At 38.6% G+C, this 17,726-nt stretch overlaps 1 protein-coding gene across 1 annotated transcript in view; it reads right to left on the bottom strand.

Annotated features, from left to right (window-relative positions):
* The window catches only part of LOC132903804 (Krueppel-like factor 3), a 40,961-nt gene extending 23,827 nt beyond the window's left edge, over positions 1 to 17,134 (bottom strand). The window contains exons 1-4 of the mRNA XM_060953017.1: positions 17,012 to 17,134; positions 15,919 to 16,196; positions 15,104 to 15,156; positions 6,635 to 6,691 (exon numbers count right to left, since the gene is read on the bottom strand). Coding sequence (XP_060809000.1) covers positions 6,635 to 6,691; positions 15,104 to 15,115 — 69 coding nt within the window. The 5' untranslated portion in view covers positions 15,116 to 15,156; positions 15,919 to 16,196; positions 17,012 to 17,134. The remainder of the gene's footprint in view (positions 1 to 6,634; positions 6,692 to 15,103; positions 15,157 to 15,918; positions 16,197 to 17,011) is intronic.
* Between the last annotated feature and the right edge of the window lie 592 nt (positions 17,135 to 17,726).

The raw sequence follows: 17,726 nt of genomic DNA, 5'->3' as shown, positions 1-17,726 counted from the left end.
GCTAACCTTTTTTCAATTGTATGTCAACTCATTAGTTTTAGTATACTATATATAAAAACGTGACCCATATTGGATCTTGGTCCAACACTCTTCAGTAGATACATCAGAGCATTGCTCAACCAACACGATATGAATGCAGTCACGATGCATGTCTGTTGGAAGGGCGTGCCTGTTGCACGAATGCGTTTGCGCAACTAGGTCTTCTTCGTTTAAGGCATGGACACATCAAGGTGAGCATTTAAAAAGTACATACATACATACATACAATCACGTCTATATCCCTTGCGGGGTAGACAGAGCCAGCAGTCTTGAAAGACTGATAGGCCACGTTCGACTGTTAAGCTTAATTGAGATTCAAATAATGACATGTTGCTAGGTAGCCCATCGCATCATAAGATGAATCCCAAGATTATAAGCCTATCCCTTAGTCGCCTTTTACGACATCCATGGGAAAGAGATAGAGTGGTCCTATTCTTTTTCATATATTGGTTATTATATTGAACTAATTGAGGGCGCTTCCGTGGGAACAGAACTTGTCTTTAAATTCTGACACAAAAACGCACAAGCCAAACTATTGGATCTAGAGATTTGAAATTTAGCATGTAGTTGCCTTCTAGGGGTGTTGACTAAGAGATTTTCCAAAATTCAAGTAAGTAGTAAACAAAACAGGTCAATCATTAATTGATTAAGTATATAAACTTATATCCATCTCGTAAGTCTGTTTGCATGTTCAAACCTCATAAATGTTGTTTATCGTTGCGTTCAGAACTGCGCGTGAGTCGCGTCCAACTGCCTCGTAATTATGATGATACAGTATGGTTGAGGTTTTCCTGCAAGGTTACGGAGGTCACATGGAGTCGCTTCGTGTAAATACCTGACTTCCCTCTCCGGGCCGGTGGTCACAGACGCACCTTATACTTCTCCAACAGTATAAAATGGACGCAACGTGAATTAAGTAACGCCAGGAAGTTAATGAGCTCTGCAGGCCAATTCTGCTATTTGTTAACCGAAACAGTTCGGATGCGTTTCAGCTTGGTTACAGTTGCGTTTATATTGTCAAACGGTATTCCAGTAACTTTACGTTGATAGCTGAAACGCAAATGAAACGGAAGCGGTTGGTTATTTGCTGCCGATGCAAAACCGTAACTTTGGACAATTCAACCAATGCAGAACCGTTGCGTTTCGGCCGGACCAACTGTCAAAAACTTATCAGAATACGAAATAATAGCCGAACGGCAAACGGAAGGTTATGTGTCCTTTAGCAGAATACGACAAACGAACCGTTTCGGCTGCGTAACCAATGCGTTACGGCTTCGTTTTGACAAATTGTTAGTAGAATACCAAAAGTTGTCATCAATGCGTTTCAGATCCGTTTCGGATTAAAATAAAATAGCAGAATTGACATGCTGTTTGACGTCATCTACCGTCACAACTAAATCCTATCAGCGTAAGGATAGCGCAGAATAATAGTAGGCTCAGAAAGCTGTGCTTCCTCCCCTTGATGAAGAGTACCGGAGGTGGCCCTGGTATCAACTGAGCTGGTGTGTATAACAGTAAATACAAAAACACAGCTTTCCACTTGTCACGATCCTTACATAAAACTATAAACTATATATAAATATATACGGGACAAATTACACAGATTGAGTTAGCCTCGAAGTAAATTCGAGACTTGTGTGACGAGATACTAACTCAACGATACTATATTTTATAATAAATACTTATATAGATAAACGTCGAAGACTCAGGCCAATCAAAAAAAAGGTCTTTTCTCATCATGCCCTGGCCGGGATTCGAACCCGGGACTTCCCCATGACGTCCGCGATTAGATCAGATTAGGTCCGTTCTTCATAGCCTTCACTCTCTTTGATCTTATATTTGCTTCGTCAACCTGCTATCCTTCATCGTCTCCACATGAGCAAACCATTTTAAGTATTCCCTTTCCTATTCCTGTCACTATATCTTCTTTCACAATGATAGATTTAAGTGATCTATATGTGAAAATTGACGTCCGGTGTAAATGCTGCAGTGTAGTTTGTTCCGCCGCTTCTTCTACACATGCGCTTTGGAAGCGGTAGTAGTTATAATTAGATTTAAGTGATGTGACGTCAATAAGTGATACCTTCTATCCAATTTTGAAAATTAATCTATTCTATTCTAATAGTAAGGTGGTTTATTCTATACTAGCTTCCGCCCGCGACACCGTCCGCGCGGATGTCGGTCTTCGCATGGATGGTTTATTTCTCCATTTTGAGTAACTCTGACAATAACATTTTTTTAATCACATATTTGGGTTTTGTATCGATCCAGTAACACCCCCTGCTATTTATATTTTCAATATTTTCAATGTACAGAATTGACCCTTCTACAGATTTATTATATGTATAGATACCGGGACCCACACGGTGTTCCTTGCTCTGTGTACGGCTTAACAAGCCAACTAGTTACAATATGAGAAAACAGCATTTTCCACAAACGGGTGTGGCGTCGTCGTTTTCGTAACGCATTGGCATCCTTATTATGATGTTGGGGTGTGGTCTCACGTACAGCGTGTGGAGAAACGTTATAGTTTTCAAAGGAGACTTTCACAGTGATTTGAAGATACTAATTAATTTGTTCGGAACATTCATTCATTGACGGCCTCTGTGGCGCAGCGGCAGTACGCTTGTCTGTGACACCGAAGGTCCCGGGTTCGAATCCCGGCCAGGGCATGATGAGAAACGAACTTTTTCTGATTGGCCTGGGTCTTGGATGTTTATCTATATAAGTATTTGTTATAAAATATAGTACCTTTGAGTTAGTACCTCATAACACAAGTCTTGTACTTATTTGGAGGCTAACTCAATCAGTGTAATTTGTCCCGTATATATTTATTTATTTATTTATTCTCGCGGGGAGATGGAGAGAGAGAGATGAACCTAAATCGTTTCACACAGATTTTCGAAACCTTCGAGAGGGCGCTGAGTAGCGTAATTGGCCGGTAGCATTCCAGTTTCATTAGATCTTTCCCCACCTTGGGCAACATCATAACCCGGCCGGTTATCTAGTTTTGAGCGTAGTGTCCCGTCCAGGGATGACAAAGGGATTCTCCTAAGCTACCTATGGTGGAAAGAGGTAATCTCTGCCTACCCCTCCGGGAAAGAGGCGTGATTTTATGTATGTATGTATGTACCTATGGTGGCTCGGACAGAAGGTCTCAAAGGTGTTCCGTGACTTCCCCGTGGTGTTAAGAGTGGTCGGCAAAAATCTCCGGGCGGTCCTGGGCGAGAAATCGAGGGAGCGATTCGAGCGCGATATTTGGGCCTATCAGAGCTCTCCATATGAACCGGCGAACTGTACAGTCCACTAATATGAGCGAGATAGCGATAGAGATAATAAAGTCGTTACTATTTTGTCGAACTAGAAAAGGAGGAGAAGTTGAGCAATTGAAAGTATTAGAAGTTTGTATATCAAGGATCAAAGTTCACATCAGATGGCAAGTGTGATAGTAATATTAAAAGGAAAGTGAACGCGTAAAACTTGGTGGATGGAGCTTTGCATGCCTTTATGAGCAGTCAGAAACTATCCAAAAAGGCTCGCCTGGCTGTGCATAAAGGCGTGTTGGTCCCAACATAAATGTATGGGAGTGAAAATTGTGTGTGGCAAAAGAAGCACGAAAGCTAAATGCGGTGGAAATGAGGGCGTTAAAGAGTATGATCGGTGTGAAATCCGGGCAGATAAGAAACAGCGTAATAAGGGAATGTAGTGATGTGAAAGAAGACGTAGTAACAGGAATAGAAAAGGGTATTATAAGATGGATTGGTCATGTGGAGATGATGCATGAAATCAGGTTGACCAAGCAAATATACAAGGAGAGTGCGGAAGGAAAGGTCGGAGTGGGAATGCGTAGACGAGCGTATCTTGATCAAATAAAAGACGTCCTGACAAAGGGTCAAGTTAACAGTCAGTACCCGAAACCGCCGAGCTTGCATGAAAAAAGTTAGAATGTAGATGAAGAGAAAAAGTATGCAGAGATCGTAACAAGTGGAAAGATGTAGTATCTACCTAACTCTCCGGGAAAAAGGCTCGATTTTATGTATGTATTGTTTTTATTGAGTCTTCATTCTGTTCGATTCGGCGGTTCGTTGCGCTTTTGTCAATCGCCGATCCGACTGACAAAAGTGGTAGTAATGTAAATCGCTGGTACTAAGACCACATCCTCAGAATGTTTACGAAAGCGGCAACCACGCCCGCCGCGCGAAAATGCCTGTTTCCTTATACTTACAAGGTTCACTGTTTCAGTAATGTGTGGAACGCGAAAAACACACTACGTGTAGCACCACTAGTTTGATGTTACATACATGCATACAATCATGTTTATATCCCTCACGGGGTAGGCAGAGCCAACAGTCTCGCAAACAAGGATAGGCCACGTTCAGCTGTTCGGCTTTATGATAGAATTGAGATTCAAATAGTGACAGGTCAGTAAAAGGCGACTAAGGGGTAAACTTATAAACTTGGTATTCTTCTTTTAGGCGATGCGCTATCAACCTGTCACTATTTGAATCTCAATTCTAACTTAAAGCCAAACAGCTGAACGTGGCCTATCAGTCTTTTCAAGACTGTTGGCTCTGTCTACCCCGCAGGGGATATAGACGTGATTATATGTATGTATTTACTACAAATAAATAACAACGCGACAAAGGTTCTCACGCAAACCGTAACAGTACCGATCTACTTAGTATAAATTGCATAAATCATTGAAATGTCGGACAAATGGTAATGGTTGAACTAAATCCGGCCATAATCCGGCCATCGGCAACTTTCGCGGCCCGCTGGTTTACGGCCCGCCATCATCGGGTAACTGACAAATCAATGGTTCAATTATATTATTTACTCTAGCAATGAAACAGGGTTGTCGATGAACGGTGAAATAAATAAATATATACGGGACAAATTACACTGATTGAGTTAGCCTGTAAGTAAGTTCGAGACTTGTGTTACGAGATACTAACTCAACGATACTATATTTTATAATAAATACTTATATTTATAATAAATACTTATATAGAGATATATAAACATCCAAGACCCAGGCCTTATCTCATTATGCCCTGGCCGGGATTGGAACCCGGGACCTTCGGTGTCACAGACAAGCGTACTACCGCTGCGCCACAGAGGCCGTTATAAATATACCTATAGTGTGCCGTGCACCAATACAAAAAAGAATAGGACCACTCCATCTCTTTCCCATTGATGTCGTAAAAGGTGACTAAGGATAGGCTTATAAACTTGGTATTCTTTATTGGGCGATCTCAATTCTACGAGTATCATTAAGCCAAACAGCTGAATTTGACCTATCAGTGTTTTCAGGACTGTTGGCTCTGTCTACCCCTCAAGGTATATAGATGTGACTATAAGTATGTATGTATGTAGTGGGCAAATTATATAGATTGAGTTACCCTCGAAGCAAGTTCGAGACTTAACGATTCTCTCTCTCCTGTCGTTAGTCCCGGTTGCATCCACACCACTCAGGAGAAGAGCCCGGGGTTCGCCCTTGACCAGAGATCCAAGACACAGACCATCCAGAAATCATAATGCCCTAGCTGGGATTCGAACCCGGGACCCACTGTGTCACAGACAAACGCACTACCGCTGTTATCGAATCATGATAAGTTTTCATCATGACCTAACCGGGGTTCGAACCCGGGGTTCTGAGACGTAACGTGACTAAACGTAGCTCCTATCAATACATACATATCATAACATCTCTATCCCTAACGGGGTAGACAGAGACAACAGTATTGAAAAGAAAGAAAGGCCACGTTCAACTGTTTTGCTTAGTAATGGAATTGAGATTCAAATAGTGACAGGTCGCCGGCCCATCGCCTAAAAGAATCCCAAGTTAACTAAGCGTATCCCTTAGTCGCCCTTTACGACATCTATGGAAAAGTTATAGAGTTGCCCCACTTTTAATAGCTACAAATCACACTAGGCTAGGGGAATCTCTTATTCATACAAAAAAAGGGTCTTCAGCCAGCCCTAATCATTCAAACTGACGTCAAATTAAACAGTTTGGTTTGTATTTTGCAACGTTTCGCTCGATTTGGTGATAGTACCACGTTCATTACACCACTGGCCATTCTAAAGCATCGTATAACACTTGCACTCACACTAAGCACTGAGTTACTAGTCCAAATCCCAGCTATTATGCGAAAGTGAGTTATTTATTTATTTTTTTAAACGTGGCGCTAAATACGTCGCTTTTTGTAAGTAGCATATTTGATTCGTTGTCTTTATTTTATCATTTTAAATATCTCTCATTTCTCTTACCTGCGACGTTTTACTAAAACGTCACTAGTCTCAATATTCAATCTCATATATAAATCTGAACATTGTATTCTCTCGTCCACATTCTATTCTAAGTTTAATTAATATTGTAAAGTTGACGTTGTTGAAGAAAATGCTGCAGTGCAGTTTGTTACCGCTTCTGACGCTGACACTGACACTGACGCCTTGGAAGCGGCAGTAAACTTAGTTTTTAAGTAATTTATTTGACGTCAACCAATGTTGTTAAACCATACGTTTTGACAATTATTAAGCGAAATATAGTATCCTATAATAATAATATTACATAGTCTGTGGTGAAACTTACCTCCATAGTGTTGGGCCGCACGGCGCCTTCCCTGCGGCCCGCGCCCTCTATCTCGTCCTGTAACAAAAAAAAAGTATAATTATAAAGTATAAAATATAAGGAAGTATGCAGAGATCGTGGCAAGTGGAAAGAGGTAGTCTCTGCCTACCCCTCCGGGAAAGAGGCGTGATTTTATGTATGTATGTATAAAATATAATAATAATGTGCCGTGTGTGTCGAATCACGTCTATATCCCTTGCAAGGTAAACAGAACTAACAGTCTTGAAAAGACTGACACGTTCAGCTGTTTGGCTTAACGATAGAATTGAGATTCAAATAGTGACAGGTTGCTAGCCCATCGCTTAAAAATGAATCCCAAGTATGCCTATCCCTTAGTCGCCTTTTACGACATCCATGGGAAAGAGATGGGAGTGGTCCTATTCTTTTATTCGTATTGGTGCCGGGAACCACACGGCACACGGCACTTCTAAGCACACCGCCTCAAACCAACAACACCCGCTACCATGAGGGTCAATCAATATACATACATACATATGGTCACATCTATATCCCATGCGGGGTAGACAGAGCCAACAGTCTTGAAGACTAAATGGCCGCGTTCAGCTATTTGGCTCAATGATAGAATTGAGATTCAAATAGTGACAGGTTACTAGACCATCGCCTAAAAGAAGTATCCCAAGTCAATCAATATTTGTCACCGAAAGGACGCGGTTTTACCAACCCAGTTCCCACGGCGTCATTAACTTTCTATTAGTATGTACGTAATCATTAAAATTGTTTCAGTTTTGTAATCATCGAGAATCACGATACCGCACTTTGGGGCATAATACACAATTTGCCGTGTGGTTCCCGGCACCTATAGAAAAAAAGAATAGAAACACTCCGTCCCTTTCCCACGGATTTCGTAAAAGGCGACTAAGGGATAGGCTTATAAACTTGGGATTCATTTTTATTCGATGGGCTGACAACCTGTCACTATTTGAATGTCAATTATATAATTAAGTCAAATAGCTGAACGAGGCCATACAGTCTTTTCAAGACTGTTGGCTCTGTCTACCCCGCAAGGGACATAGACGTGACCATATGTAGGTATGTATGTATCTTCGATCTTTTTTTGAATCTCAATTCCAATTAAGCCTAAATTTTTAAATCATTTATGCAGGTGGTGCTAATTAATGTAGTACATATCTCACTAGCTACTGCGCGGGGCTTGCCTCATGTGGGAAATTCCAGAAAAAAGCTTGAGATTTAAATAGTGACAGGTTACTATATAGCTCATCGCTTTAAAAAGGAATCCCAAGAATATAAACATATCCCTTAGTCGCCATCCAAGGGAAAGAGATGTAGTGGTCCTATTCTTTATTCGATTGGGTCCTATTCTTATTTGACAGTGTATAACTATTTAATTTAGCGTTATTTCTTCAGTGCCGGTCAGATAGCGAGGAAGAAACATAGTGTGCGCCAGCGCATGCAGAAGTCAATGAAAGAGAAGGCTAGTAAACTTGAGATTGCTCTTGTAGAAGCGTAGACCCGGGCAAAAACTAGTCAATATATTTTTTTTGTATAATATTATTATCAGAAATTTGCATGCCTTTTTTAGGTTAAGAGTGAATAACATAAATGTACTTTGACCTGTAATATCACTTTTAACGCAAATAAACTTACTTACTAATAAATAAACCCAAACACAGATTTCGAAAAGCGTCCATTTCACATTCACCTACAGCTCTAGACGCTGTTATAAAGGAGATAAGACTAAATTGATTGATAAGAACTCATTACGGGAGGCAATTTGCGATGTAAATAGTAGTTGTTAAGTGGGTAATTACGAAAACTATGTAGTCAAAAACAAATCACGGGGTAGACGGAGCCAAGTCTTAAAAAAAACTATGGACAAGTTCAACTGTATGGCTTAATGACATATTAAGAAGTGACAGTTTGCAAACACATAAAAGAATAAGAATCCCAAGTTTATAAACCTATCCCTCAGTCGCCTTTTACAACATCCATGAGAAAGAGAAAGAGTGGCCCTATTCTGTTTTCCTATGTTTTCTTAAATAAACAGAATAGAATAATTTATTTTCAAAATTAAGGTATCAACATATTGACATCATATCATTTAAATCTATTGATACGAAAACTTAAATCATTGACGACTGTACCTACTAACACCGTGAGAACATAACATTTGCTTTCACAATTTAGGCTGCGTCCGCGCTTGTCGCCTCGCGCGAATATAGACCAGTGGTTGGGTTAACATCGTAACCACTTTATAATTCGCATCAGCAATATTAGCGAAACCTACCGCTGAATAAAACCGAATGAGAGCTCATTAAAAAATAGACCGACACACATACATACATAAAATCACGCCTTTTTCCCAGAGGTGTAGGCAGATACTACATTTTTCCACTTGCCACAATCCCCGCATACTTATTTCGCTTCATCCGCATAAGTTTCTTAGTGTAAGCTCGTCGGTTAAAAAAAAACAAATGAATTGAATTACAAACCTTTGCTAATATTTTTTAGGACTACATATACATACATACATATGGTCACGTCTATATCCCTTGCGGGCTAGACAGTGCTAACAGTCTTGAAAAGACTGAATAGCCACGTTTAGCCATTTGGCTTAATGATAGAATTGAGATTCAAATAGAGATAGGTTGCTAGCCCATCGCCTAAAAAAGAATCCCAAGTTTGCAAGCCTATCCCTTACTCGCCATTTACGACATCCATGGGAAAGAGATGGAGTGGTCCTATTCTTTTTTGTATTGGTGCCGGGAACCACACGGCACCTATTTTAGGACTATATTTGTGTTATTGGCAAAGGTTCTTTGCACGAAGCAAGGGAGACCACACATGCATTCAAAGTCGTAATGTTCGGCACACCACGGTCCTTTGCATTGAACTGGTATGCTTTTGGTCATTCAAAATCATGAATAGGTTAACAGTTTCCTAATTCTAAACTTATCCCAGTCTGCGTGTGTGGGACTAACGGGAAATTAGTTTTAATAATAATAAATAACAATAACAAATATATACTTACGAGACAAATTACACAGATTGAGTTAGCCTCGAAGTAAGTTCGAGACTTGTGTTACGAGATACTAACTCAACGATACTATATTTTATAATAAATACTTGTATAGATAAACATCCAAGACCCAGGCCAATCAAAAAAAGTTCTATTCTCATCATGCCCTGGCCGCGATTCGAACGCGGGACCTCCGGTATCACAGGCAAGCGTACTACCGCTGCGCCATAGAGGCCGTTAATGTGACGCACCTTTAGAAAAGACCAAAAAATCTTCCTTTTAGGTCCGTGCTTGCCAGCGGCTTCTCTTCCCGCGCAGATTACAAAAGACGATCAAAGGAAAGGGTTTCGTACGTGGGACTCTCCATGATGGATTAGCCACTAATCATACAATATACTGTAGCGACATCTCTGCGCTACAGGTCACAACAACCAATCACGCGACGCTATCTATCAGTCAAAAACAGCGAATAGTCTAAATCGCGCAAGCAAAGATTTCACGCATTGGAGCATATATACAACCTCCGATACAACATCGTCTGTCGCGCGGTTCCCCAGGCATCACACCAGCCTGGCGGAAGACCTTCCCTTTTGAGAACCGAGCCGAATCATCGCTGGAAGCGGCAGTAAACTTAGTTTTAAGTAATCTATTTGACGTCAACCAATGTTGTGAAACCAAAAGATTTGACAATTATTAAGCGATATGATAGTATCCTAATGAATAAGGACGTCCTGGTAAAGGGTCAGGTCAAAAGTACCTGAAACCGCCGAGCTTGCATGAAGAGAGTTATAAATGTGGATGAAGCGAAGGAAGTATGCAGAGATCGTGGCAAGTGGAAAGAGGTAGTCTCTGCCTACCCCCCGGGAAAGAGGCGTGATTTTATGTATGTATGTATGTAATAATGAATAAAGATTTTGAATTTGCTCCTGCTACAATACAATATAACGCGCATCTTACCCACAGAAGTAGGTAGCCAGAGATTCTTTCCACTTGCCACTTTTCCTGCATACTTCTTCCACTTCATATATTCCCTTACTTTACCTAGGGTACCCTTGACCTGACCTTTTGCCATGCCGTCTCCGATTTGACCATGGTACATTCTCTTAGACCTTCCCCTTCCAAAGTTACCATTTACTTTCGCTTAATGCCTGCTTTCTCAAAATATTAATTTGTTTTAGTTTTACTGAAACTAGACCATCAGGTTAAATGAACTTTTTTGTCACTATGTCTATAACAGTTTCTGTTGCGCAGCGGTAGTAGATACGCATGTCTGTGATACAGTAGGTTCCGGGTTCGAATCCCGGCCAGGGCATGATGAAAATCACTCTTTCTGATTGGCCTGTGTCTTGGATGTTTATCTATATAAGTATTTATTATAAAATATAGTATCTCAACGATAGTTAGTATCTCGTAACTTAATTTCTTCGAGGCTAGCTAACTTAATCTGTCCCGTATATATTTATCATATTATTTATTTATGCCGTGTGGTTCCCGACACTTATAAAAAAAGAATAGGACCACTCCATCTCGTTCCCATGGATGTCGTTAAAAGCGACTAAGCGATAGGCTTATAAACTTTGGATTGTTGAGTTAGTATCTCGTAACACAAGTTTCGAACTTACTTCGAGGCTAACTCAATCAGTGTAATTTGTCCTATTTATATATGTATTTGCTTATTCTGCCTCACCAATTCATTCTACTCATAAGCCACACGTATTAATATTAAATTAGCTATTCCAAGATAAATATTTAATCATAGTGGATCGCACGTCATAACTCATTATACTAACATCAGGCTAGGCCGAATAACTGGGTTTTTGCTAGAAACCAACAAAAAATAATTACAAGCGGCTCAGTCTAGGTTTTTGTTAGTTAATCGCGTTAACATCGGCTCGTGGGCTCGGGTTTTGGTGACAGAGAGCCGCGATAAGCGAATTTGATAATGGTAGAGTTGTGGCGACATCTCTACGCCACACGTCACAACATCCAATCAAACAACTAATGTCAATCATCGCGAAGAAATTGACGCGCTCAACCAATAGCAGCGAGGAATCTAAATCGCGCAAGCAAAGATTTCACGGATTGGAGCTATATATACAACCTCCGACACAACATCGTGTGTCGCGCGGTTCCCCAGGCGTCACACCAGCCTGGCGGAATATTTTCCCTTTGGTGGCGGTCGAGCCGAATCATCGCTCCCGCTACAGAGTAACGGGTTAAAAGAAGCCGTGACTAAATATAACAAAACCTCTCTTCTCTTTCTATTGTTAGCAATAATTTATTTGACAAAAGTTTTATATGTTACTGGTCCTGGCAAACGTTGTTTTGCCATATAAATAATTTTTAAGTTATTTCTAGTTAAAAAAAAATATTAAAGGTGGACAACCCTTATCACTAAGGGGCATGAAAAATAATTCTCAGACCTACTCAATATGCTCATAAAAGTTCGTGAGAATCGTTCAAGCCGTTCCGGAGGAGTACGGGAACGAACATTGTGTCACGAAAAAAAAACCAACTGTTACAAAGCCTAGGGCGATGGATTTGAGGGGGCGGCAAATTCAGACCCAAAATTTTTTTTTTGGTTACAGAAATATGTACTTAAAGATAAGAATTTTTAGTTTTTTTATTATTATATTTGACATTTAAACTTATTTTCTCCGTGCGAGGAATCGAAATGTATATAAATGAAAAGGGGCGGCAAAATTTGACCAGCCTACTGTCGGCAAATGTGTTAATCCGCCACTGTCACTACGCAATAACAACTAAACCTAAACAAGCCGTTTTTGGCGGACACCTAAATTTAAAGGTGTAGCGGGAGCGATGATTCGGCTCGACCGCCACCGAAGGGAAGATCTTCCGCCAGGCTGGGTGTTATGCCTGGGGATCAGACGATGTTGTGTCGGAGGTTGTATATACTACTCCAATCCGTGAAATCTTTGCTTGCGCGATTTAGGTTTTTCACTGTTTTTTAATGATAGCGTCGCGTAATTTTATTTTTGTGACTTGTAGTGTATAGATTTCGCAACAAAGGCAATTTTGATTCTAATTGTTACTATTCGCTCAAAGACAGGCCACAGCCTTACCCCGATTTTTACGCGGTATTACACACGATGCGTGGCGTAGGAAATAAGCATTTATACAATTTGCTACATGTCGAACCGTGGAAGCGGATTCCGGCCACTTTCGTCACGATTAGGACGTCAGGAATTAGACTACACAATAAAATTTAACATTTATCCGTACCACTGATATAAATATAAATAGATAACGAACATTTCAATTAAGCATTTGAGTTTTCGATCATATATTAAAAGATGCACAGACGTCGTGTGGTTCCCGGCACCAATAAAAAAAAGAATAGGACCACTCCATCTCTTTCCCATGAATGTCGTTAAAGGCGACTAAGGGATAGGCTTACAAACTTGGTATTCTTTTTTAGGCGATGGGTTAGCAACCTGTCACTATTTGAATCTCAATTCTATAATTAAGCCAAATAGCTGAACGTGGCCATTCAGTCTTTTCAAGACTGTTGGCTCTGTCTACCTCGCAAGGGATATAGACGTGATGATATGTATGTATGTACATTGTAATGATTGATTGAATGTGATCGGTGAACGTCAGCTAGTGGACAAACAGCTTAAACGTTACAGTTTTTTTTTGTACAAAACGTGTATATCATGCAACATCAGTTTTTCCGGACGCTTGGAGCCGTGATTGAATTCAGTTTTTGTTTTGTAAGACAAAAAAAAATAAGAACGTGTACATTTTATACAGCTGGAAAACGAAAAACATACATACATACATAAATAAAATATTAAGCCCGAAACCGCCGAGCTTGCATGAATGTGGATGAAGCGAAGGAAGTACGCAGAGATCGTGGCAAGTGGTAAAATGTAGTAATCAATGCCGTGTGGTTCCCGGCACCGATAAAAAAAGAATAGCACCACTCCGTCTCATTTCCATGGATGTCGTAAAAAGCGATTAAAGGAAAGGCTTATAAACTCGGGATTCTTCTTTTAGGCGATAGGCTAGCAACCTGTCAATATTTGAATCTCAATTCTATCATTAAGCCAAACAGCTGAACGTGGCCTATCAGTTTTTTCAAGACTGTTGGCTCTGTCTGCCCCGCAAGCAATATATAGACTTGATTATATTCAAATTCAAATTCAAAATTCATTTATTCCTTAAAATTATGTGTACATAGAGGTGGTCAATAAAATATGGTGTCAAACATACTTTGCCATCTGAGGCGTAGGTATGTATGTAATCAATACAAACACGATACCGGTCACAAAAAATATGCGCCATTTCTGAAATCGACGTAAAAAATATATCGTTCCGAATGTTTTAAGAAAAACAATAACGAACGTTGAATGGCGTGCAAGCAGTTGACTTAATTCTGACTTGTTTAACCCCCTTCAAGAAAGAGGAACAACTGTTTTTACAAACATACATATAATCACGTTTGCCGTGTGGTTCCCGGCACCAATAGAAAAAAGAATAGAACCACTGCATCTTTTCCATGGATGTCGTAAAAGTCGACTAAGGGGTAGGCTTATAAACTTGGGATTCTTCTTTTAGGCGATGGGCTAGCAACCTGTCACTATTTGAATCTCAATTCCATCTTAAAGCCAAACAGCTGAACATGGCCTATTAGTCCTTACAAGACTGTTGGCTCTGTCTACTCCGCAAGGGATATAGACGTGATTATATGTATGTATGTATGTAATCACGTCTATACCTATCCGTTGCGGGATAGACGGAGCCAACAGTCTTGAAAATACTGATAAGCCACGTTCAACTACTTTTTAAAAAGAATAGGATCATTCTCTCTCTCATTTTGCATTTCATTTTTTTGCATTTCATTTGTCTTCCATCTGTAAAGTCATACAGCTAAACGTGACCTTTCAGTCTTTGCGAGACAATTGACTCTGCCTTCCCCGCAAGAGATAAAGACATGATAATAATGTATGTATGTATGTTTCCTGCAAAATTTGGCATACATAGGTTCAGTTTACAAGGCGTCCTATAAAACACGGGAGCTAATCTTCGAACTACACAAATCAAAATTGATATTTTGAAAAGGTTACATTAAAATGTCACGATTAAATCAAGTTAAGACAGAATTTTATGGCTATTAAATCTAATAGAATATGCTGATAATTATTATCAGCGTTTGTGGTCGAACATTTAAGATACTCTAATGAATAACCGTAAGACACAGGTTTTAGAGATAGGCTTATAAACTTGGGATTCCTCTTTTAGGTGATGGGCTAGCAACCTGTCACTATTTGAATCTCATTTCTATCATTAAACCAAACAGCTGAACGTGGCCTATTAGTCTTTCCAAGACTGTTGGCTCTGTCTACCCTGTCTACATGACTATATGTATGTATGTGTGTATGTATGTAATAAACATAATTTATTCTTACCATAGAAACCATGAAGTGTTTGTGCTATCGTTAAGCTCAGCTGTCCGTGCAAACTGTAAAAAAAAATTATATTTCAAGTTTAAAAGTTTTTAAACAAAACAACAAAACATACTATCTCATAATAAATACTTATAGTGCCGTGTGGCTCCGGGCACCAATTTCTTTTTAGTATTTTATGATGGTAATCCCAAGTTACTACTGAACAGAACATCTATCTCTGATTTATTTCATATAATATATAAAATAAATAAATATATATGGGACAAATTACATAGATTGAGTAAGCCTCGAAGTAAGTTCGAGATTTGTCTTGCGAGATACTAACTCAACAATACTATATTATAATAAATACTTATGTATATAATCATCCAAGACCCAGGCCATCAGAAGAAGTTCTTTTCTCAACATGCCCTGGCCGGGATTCGAACCCAGAACCTCTAGTGTCACAGACAAGGGTACTACCGCTGCGTTGCAGAGGCCATCAAAATAAAATATAATATATTGTTTCTCTTTAGTAAGAAATGTTCAAATATGTAATAGAAGTATGAACAGCACAGTGGGATGAGAAGATAGGGTGCCTCTCCTTGATTGCTTCAAGGGAGATGGCCCAGGTATATCCTGAGCCGTTGTGTACTATAAAATATGAGTTAGAAATGTTAAGAAACTAACAAAAATATATTATAAATTTAATTTAATGGTAAACATACTTAATGGAACACATTTTATGAGAAAAGAGGGGGAGCGCAAGAAGTGTAATGTTGCCATTAAGTAGGTATAAAATATTTTTTAAGTATGGACATAAAAATAATACTCACATAACATCATAAATATTCCAAATTCCATCTTGCAGTTATTTGAATAGAAATTATTATTCCTTTATTTTTCTTAATAAATAACAAATGATTTATACTGGCCATTTGTTTACTCAAAAAAATTGATTCTTACATAAAAACTTATTTATATTTTATTATTAAAAAAAAATACTTCATACTGGCCTTACTTTTCATAGTAAGTAAAAAAATTACATTGATATGAAATGCATTAATTTTTTTTATATAAATTTATTGAATTGATTGTTGAACCTAAACAGCATCTGAAACAAAAAGAAAAAGGTTTTTTAAGTATGTAGGTACTTTTTTTTTCATTTATTTGTCATTCTTACAATATTCTAGCTATCTAAACCTAAATGAACTAATTATCATTTTTAATCTTTACATTTTTATGATTGACACAATGGCATGATAGTGAAAAAAAATAGTGTGACCCTGCTGTTTTTGACAAGTGAAAGAATTATAGTTAACTTTGTTCTTCTTCCGAGTTCAGCATCTCATTTTCATCAGTAAGGTGAGTGTAGCCGTTGTGTAATTTTAAAGGACTGACTCTGTCCATACCGTGAGGCATGATTTTAATCATAGAAGAACCCTAAATGCTAAATATATTCAAATTAAATGGTGTTATCATTATTAATTAATTAATAAACAATTTATTCATATATTTATTTGGTACCAAGATACTCCTTAACTTTTTAAATTTTGTAGTAAATATGTAACAAGAAAATTCAAAGATTACCCTGGCCACAAAGTTCAAGAATTGTATTATGATATATAAACTCCACCATACTAAACATAAAATACTTGTCTAATAAATAAATACTCATGTTATACTTATAAACATGTTAAAAAGTAATAAGTTTTTCTATTCAAAGAATAAAGTACTTACTTCTAAATAGAGACAATATCTAGGTAAGTAACTTTAATAGCTGTGTTAATCTTATGAAGCATGCAACAAAAACCATTCTCTAATGAAAACCATCGTTTAAATTAAAAGAGTAATTAATCAATGAATTGAAGACTGAAACCTAGTTTTGACGTGCAGAACGTTTAACTGTAATTAAAGAGGCAAATTTACCTGTATTTACAAATTACATCCATGAAACAGTCTGTAATCCGCAATTACTGCATATTAAGTCAAGTGAGTCAAATAAAGCATTTATAACGATTTTTAAACAAACGAAAATATTGACAAAGTTTTTTTAAGATCACGTCACGAACATTTTCTTCAAACTGTCAAAATTTATTACACTGTCATTTAAAGAAGAGTATTTAGAGAACGCTACCAAGTGGTAACTTAGGACTTTCCAATTTTGTCGGTTAATAGACCTATCGCAAAAAAAGTTTAGGAACCGCGAAAAAATTTTTACTTTACTTTTATTTTTCAACGGCACAGAAAGTAAATTTTTGCATTTTTCGTATTTTCGGAGTCATTAGGATTATTATTCCCAATTTTTACCGGACAGGCCGCGTACGCGCCGGCGCAGCCTTCTAACACTGAGTACGACTACACAGCGAGATAGTAAAATCGACGGCCACCGTTCGCCGTCCGTAGCCGGTTTTGCGTACTAATCGTGGATTATGTAGGTACAATGTTGTGCTTTATACACACAATGCCATAATAATTACGGTACAATTACGGATACAAAACGTTCCCGCTTCTGTTTAGAGGTCGATTGGCCGCTTTTTGTAGCACAATGACCTTAAAACCTATAAGGATGATTACTTGCATGCTTAATCAAAGCAATACGAATTGAATTTTAATAAATTAATCTACCTAATCATGAACAGAC

The sequence above is a fragment of the Amyelois transitella genome, chromosome 30 (genome assembly GCF_032362555.1).
Source record: "Amyelois transitella isolate CPQ chromosome 30, ilAmyTran1.1, whole genome shotgun sequence".
NCBI lineage: Eukaryota > Metazoa > Arthropoda > Insecta > Lepidoptera > Pyralidae > Amyelois > Amyelois transitella.
Note: the sequence above shows the minus strand (reverse complement) of the source record. Positions and strands in the feature narration are given on the sequence as shown.